This window comes from Arvicanthis niloticus, chromosome X, assembly GCF_011762505.2.
Source record: "Arvicanthis niloticus isolate mArvNil1 chromosome X, mArvNil1.pat.X, whole genome shotgun sequence".
NCBI lineage: Eukaryota > Metazoa > Chordata > Mammalia > Rodentia > Muridae > Arvicanthis > Arvicanthis niloticus.
This window is the reverse complement of record NC_047679.1, coordinates 3,435,919-3,441,139: the sequence shown is the minus strand read 5'-3', so window position 1 is coordinate 3,441,139 and position 5,221 is coordinate 3,435,919. Positions and strand designations below refer to the sequence as shown.

At 46.3% G+C, this 5,221-nt stretch overlaps 1 protein-coding gene across 1 annotated transcript; it reads left to right on the top strand.

Annotated features, from left to right (window-relative positions):
* Positions 1-2,985: 2,985 nt before the first annotated feature.
* Positions 2,986-3,495, top strand: LOC117694713 (mortality factor 4-like protein 2). The gene has a single exon (XM_076918438.1). It carries the CDS (start codon positions 2,986-2,988, stop codon positions 3,493-3,495), a length of 510 nt encoding a protein of 169 aa, XP_076774553.1.
* The last annotated feature ends 1,726 nt before the right edge of the window (positions 3,496-5,221 follow it).

Here is a 5,221-nt window from a genome sequence, read left to right as displayed (position 1 = left end):
GAAAGGGGTCGTTCTGTTGAAAGTAGTAGCAGTCTATCAAGAGGACCCTCTTCTGGGAAAGATCGATCGGGAGGAAGAGGTCGCCCAAACAAACAAGGCCCTGCAGAGAGTGTTCGTTCAGTAGATGGTAGTAGCAGTCCTTCAAGAGGAACCTCTACAGGGAAAGAACGTCTTGTCAAAAGATGTCACTCCAACAAAAGTAGCCTTGCAGAGGGATGGTGTTCAACCGAGAGTGGTATCTGTAGACCAAGAGGACTGTCTGCAGGGAAAGATTGCCCTTCAGGAGAAGGTCACCAAAACAAAAGTGGTCCTGCAGTTGAGGGTCAATCAGTTGAGGGTAGTAGCAGTCCATCAAGTGGACCCTCTGTAGCTAAAGATCCATCTGGAAGAAGTGGTCGCCTCAAGAGACATAGCCCTGCAGAAAGGGGTCATTCTTTGGAAAGTAGTAGCAGTACATCAAGAGGACTCTCCTCACAGACAGATGGATCTGGAGGAAGAGGTCGCCCTAACAAACACAGCCCTGCAGAGAGGGGTCGTTCCGTCAAAAGTAGTAGCAGTCTATCAAGAGGAACCTCTTCAAAGAAAGATCAATCTGATGGAAGATGTCACGCCCAAAAACACAGCCCTGCAGAGAGGGGTTGTTCAGTCAAACATAGTAGCACTCTATCAAGAGAACCCTCTTCAGGGAAAGATCAATCTGGAGGAAGAAGTCTCCCCAAAAAACAAGGCCCTGCAGAGAGTGGTCATTCAGTCAAGGGTAGTACCAGTCCATCAAGAGGAACCTCTACAGGGAAAGAACGTCTTGTAAGAAGATGTCGCTCCTACAAAAGTAGCCTTGCAGAGGGATGGTGTTCAACCAAGTGTGGTATCTGTACACCAAGAGGACTCTCTGCAGGGAAAAATTGCCCTTCAGGAGAAAGTCACCCAAAAAAAAGTGGCCCTGCAGATGAAGGTCAGTCAGTCGAGGGTAGTAGCAGTCCATCAAGTGGACCCTCTATAGCTAAAGATCGACCTGGAAGAAGGGGTTGGCCCAACAGGCACACCCCTGCAGAGAGGGGTCATTCTTTGGAAAGTAGTAGTGGTACATCAAGAGGACCCTCTTCAAAGAAAGATCAACCTGGTGGAAGATGTCGCCCCAACAAACACAGCCCTGCAGAGAGGGGTCGTTCACTCAAGAGTAGTAGCTGTCTATCAAGAGAACCCTCTTCAGGGAAAGATCGATCTGGGGGAAGAGGTCGCCCCAACAAACAAGGCCCTGCAGATAGGGGTCATTTAGTTGAGGGTAGTAGCAATTCATCAAGAGAAACCTCTGTACTCAAAGATCGATCTGGAGGAAGAGGTCACCTCAGCAGACATAACTCTGCAGAGAGGGGTCGTTCTGTTGAAGGTAGTAGCAGCCTATCAAGAGGACCCTCTTCTGGGAAAGATCAACCTAGAGGAAGAGGTCGCCTTAACAAACAAGGCCATAAACACAGGTGTCGTTCAGTTGAGGGTAGTAGCAGTCCATCAAGAGGAACCTCTACAGGGAAAGAATGTCTTGTAAGAAGATGTTGCTCCAACAAAGGTAGCCTTGCAGAAGGATGGAGTTTAACCAAGAGTGGTATCTGTACACCAAGACGACTCTCTGCAGGGAAAGATTGCCCTTCAGGAGAAGGTCACCCAAACATCACTGGCCCTGCAGATGAGGGTCAGTCAGTCGAGGGTAGTAGCAGTCCATCAAGTGGACCCTCTGCAGGTAAAGATCAATCTGGAGGAATAGGTCGCCCTAACAAACACAGCCCTGCAGAGGGGGTTCGTTCAGTCAAAAGTAGTAGCAGTCTATCAACAGAAACCTCTTCAGGGAAAGATCAATCTAGAGGAAGAGGTCGCCCCAAAAAACAAGGCCCTGCAGAGAGGAGTCGTTCAGTCGAGGGTAGTAGCAGTCCATCAAGAAGAACCTCTACAGCCAAAGATCAATCTGGAGGAAGAGGTTGCCCTAAGAAAAGCAGTCTTGGAGAGGAGGGTCTTTTGGTCAGCAATGGTAGCAGTTCATCAAGAGGACCCTCTGAGTGGAAAGATCTCCCGACTGGCCAAAGTTGGCCTTTGAAGAAAAACCACCCTGCAGTGCAGGGACGCTCAGCAGAGAATGTAATTTGTGCAGACAGAGGGCCCTCTGAAAGGGAAGAGCAACCTGCAGAGAGAGGTTGTCCCCAAAGTAGTCACCTTGAAGAGGAATTTCAGTTTTTTGGAAGGAATAAATCTGCAAAAAGAGGGCCTTCTGCAGGGAAAGAGCACCCCTTTAGCAGAGGTCAGCCTCTGAAGAAAAGCTGCCCTGAAGAGGGAGGCTGCTCAGCAGAAGGGGGTAACCATGCAGAGAGGGAAGCATCTGCAGGAGAAGATTACCCCACAGGCAGAGGTCAGCCTCAGAAGAAAAGCCACCCTGCTAAGACAGGGCACTCAGTTAAGAAGAAACCTTCTGCATGGAAAGAGCCCCACACTGGGAGAGGTCAGGTTTTAAAGAAAAGCCACCCTGCAGAGAGGCATCCATCTGCCTCTATGAAAATTTGTCCTCCTAAAAAACATCGACCTGCAGAGAAAGTTGTCTGTGCAAAGAGATTTCATTCTCCAGAAAGAGTTCACTCCATGGAGAGAATTCATCTTGCTAAGAAAAGTTGTCCTGCAGAGACACAGCTCTCTGCTGAGGAAGGTAGCATGGCAGAGCCTAGTTGCTCCTTTGGGAAAGATCTTTCAAGAGAAACAGCTAACTCTTCCCAGGAAAGCTGCACAGCTGAAGAAGGGAGTAGGGTAGACAATATGCATTCTGTGGAGAAAGGTCATGTCTCCATTGAGAAAGGCTTCCCTGAAGAGAAACTGTCTTCAGGATTCGTGTCTAAGGCAACAGAGCCAAACAATATGCTGAGTCTTCCAGAAAACAAAATTGGCAGTGATACCAATCAAGAAGCCCAGGTCTCTCACCGTAATGTGCCTGTGACTGTGAAGATAAAAATGGGAGTTGAGTTGAGCTTGCCTGGTGAACTGAAGTCTCGTCTTGTTGAGGACTGGGACTTGGTCTTCAAGCAAAAGCAGTTATTCCAACTTCCTGCTGAGAAGAGTGTAGATACCATTCTTGCAGAATATGTGACTTTTGTGAAGTCACAAGGGCTTGTTGATAATAGAGAATACTCTGTTGACGAGCTTGTATTTGGAATAAGAGTGTATTTCAACAACATGCTGGCCACGCAGTTGCTCTACCAGTTTGAAAGGCCCCAGTATGCTGAAATTCACCTAGCTTATCCTGATAGTCCAATGTCTCAGGTTTATGGGGCTCCACACCTCCTGCGATTGTTTGTGAATATTGGGACTGCATTGGCCCATTCACCTCTTAACAGGCAGAGTCTTCTCTTAATGTGTAACTATATGCATGGTTTTCTTGAGTATCTTGTAGAGAACTCTACTTTGTTTAATGCCAACAATTACAGAGTAGCTTCTGCTGAATATTGCTGCAAAGCCCTGTGAAGGGTCAGCTGACCACTTAGTCCTGGATCACTAAATATTTGTTTCCTGTTTGCACTGTGTAATTGATGTTCTTGAAAAATATATAACAGGGCTTAATGTTTCCATTTGATTATTTTTGTTGTGAGCAGAAAATAATAGTGATTCTGTACCACCGTGTACCATCATTCAACAACAAATAAATGTTCACTAAAAACTTTGTTGCTTTTTTTACAATGTTGTTTGTATGTAGGTGCTTCTATGCCTTCCATATTATGAATTTCTCCTACATACTCATATTATATGATAAAATGCTCTCATTTCTAGTGCTAAAGGTTTGACATAATGGATATACACAAAACACATATACACGTAATTAAAAATAAAAATCTTTTTAAAAGATAAAAGGGCTAAGAAGGTCATGAGTTCAGTTCCTAGATTAAAGAAGAAGAGAGGAAGAAGCAGAGAAGGCAGAGGAATGACTGATAAAGAAAAAGGAAGAAGGGGATGAGAGGGAGTTAGAGGGGGAAGAAGAAGAGGGGGAGAAGACTTGGAGGAGGGCAGGAGCAGAAAAGATGGACAAGGAGGGAGAAAGGAAGAGAGGAGGAGGAAAAGTAGTGGAGCAATTGGGAGGAGGAAGAGAAGAAGAGGAGGAAAGGGAAGAAGGAAGAGGAGAGGAGCAAGGAGAAAGAAGGGGAGGGGGTCCAGAAGATGAGGGGTAAGAACATGAGGAGCTGGAGGTGAAATAGGGGAAGGAGAATGATGTGGGGGAAGAAGAGAAGAATGGGGGAGGAAGAGACACAAGACAAGGAGAGGAAGGAGGAAGAAGATAAGGAAAGAAAGGGTAGAGAAGGAAAGGGTGAGAAGAAGGAAAAGGAGGGAGAAAATAGGCCAAGAATATAAAGCAGACTGGAAGAAATGGTGGAAAAGGGAAAGAAAAAAGGAAGACAAGTAGAGCCAGGGCAGGGAGGAGAAAGAAAACAGAAGTAAGATCAGGAGGAAGAGGGTAAGTAAAAAGATTGGAGAAAAAGGAAGAGGAAGAGGGGGAGGAGGAGAAAGAAGAGAGGAAGATAAGATGGGGAAGAACAGAAAGAGGGGGACAGGAGGACAAGAGGGGGAGGGAGATGACAAGAAGAGTGTGGGCAGAGGGGAAAGGAAGAAAGAAAGAGTGGAGATGGAAATGGAAGAAGGTAAAAGGAGAACAATAAGTAATGGAAGAAAGGAAAGAGGAAGGAGAGAGTGAAGAGAGGAAATACTAGAAGGATGAGGAGAAGGGACAAGGCAGGGAGGAGAAGGAAAGCTGGAGGAGGAAGACAAGGAAGGGGAAGAAGAGATGTAGATGAAAATTGCAAGCAGGACAAATGGGCCAAGAAGGAAAGGGAGGGAATGAAGGGATGGAGGAGGAGTGGTTAGGAAGGAGGAGGAATAGGATGAGGAAAAAAGGTTGAAGCCAGAGGGGAAAGGAAAGGCAGGGAAAAGAGCAGATGAAAAGGAAAGTGTGGTTTGAATAAAGTAGTGCCCATAGAGATTGGCACTATCAGGAGCTGTGGCTGTTTTTGGAGTAGGTGTGGCCTTCTTAGAGGAAGTGTGTCATATCTTCCTGCTGATTGAGTTGTAGAACTCTCAGCACCATGTCTTCCTGAATGCTGCCATGCTTCCCACCATGCTGATAATGCACCAAATCTCTGAACTAAAAGATAGCCCCAACTAAATGGCTTCCTTTATAAGAGTTGCCTGGATCATGGTGCTT

Excerpts from the sequence above, each read along its gene's own strand:
- LOC117694713 (XM_076918438.1), top strand. The coding sequence starts at position 2,986 with ATGGGAGTTGAGTTGAGCTTGCCTGGTGAACTGAAGTCTCGTCTTGTT.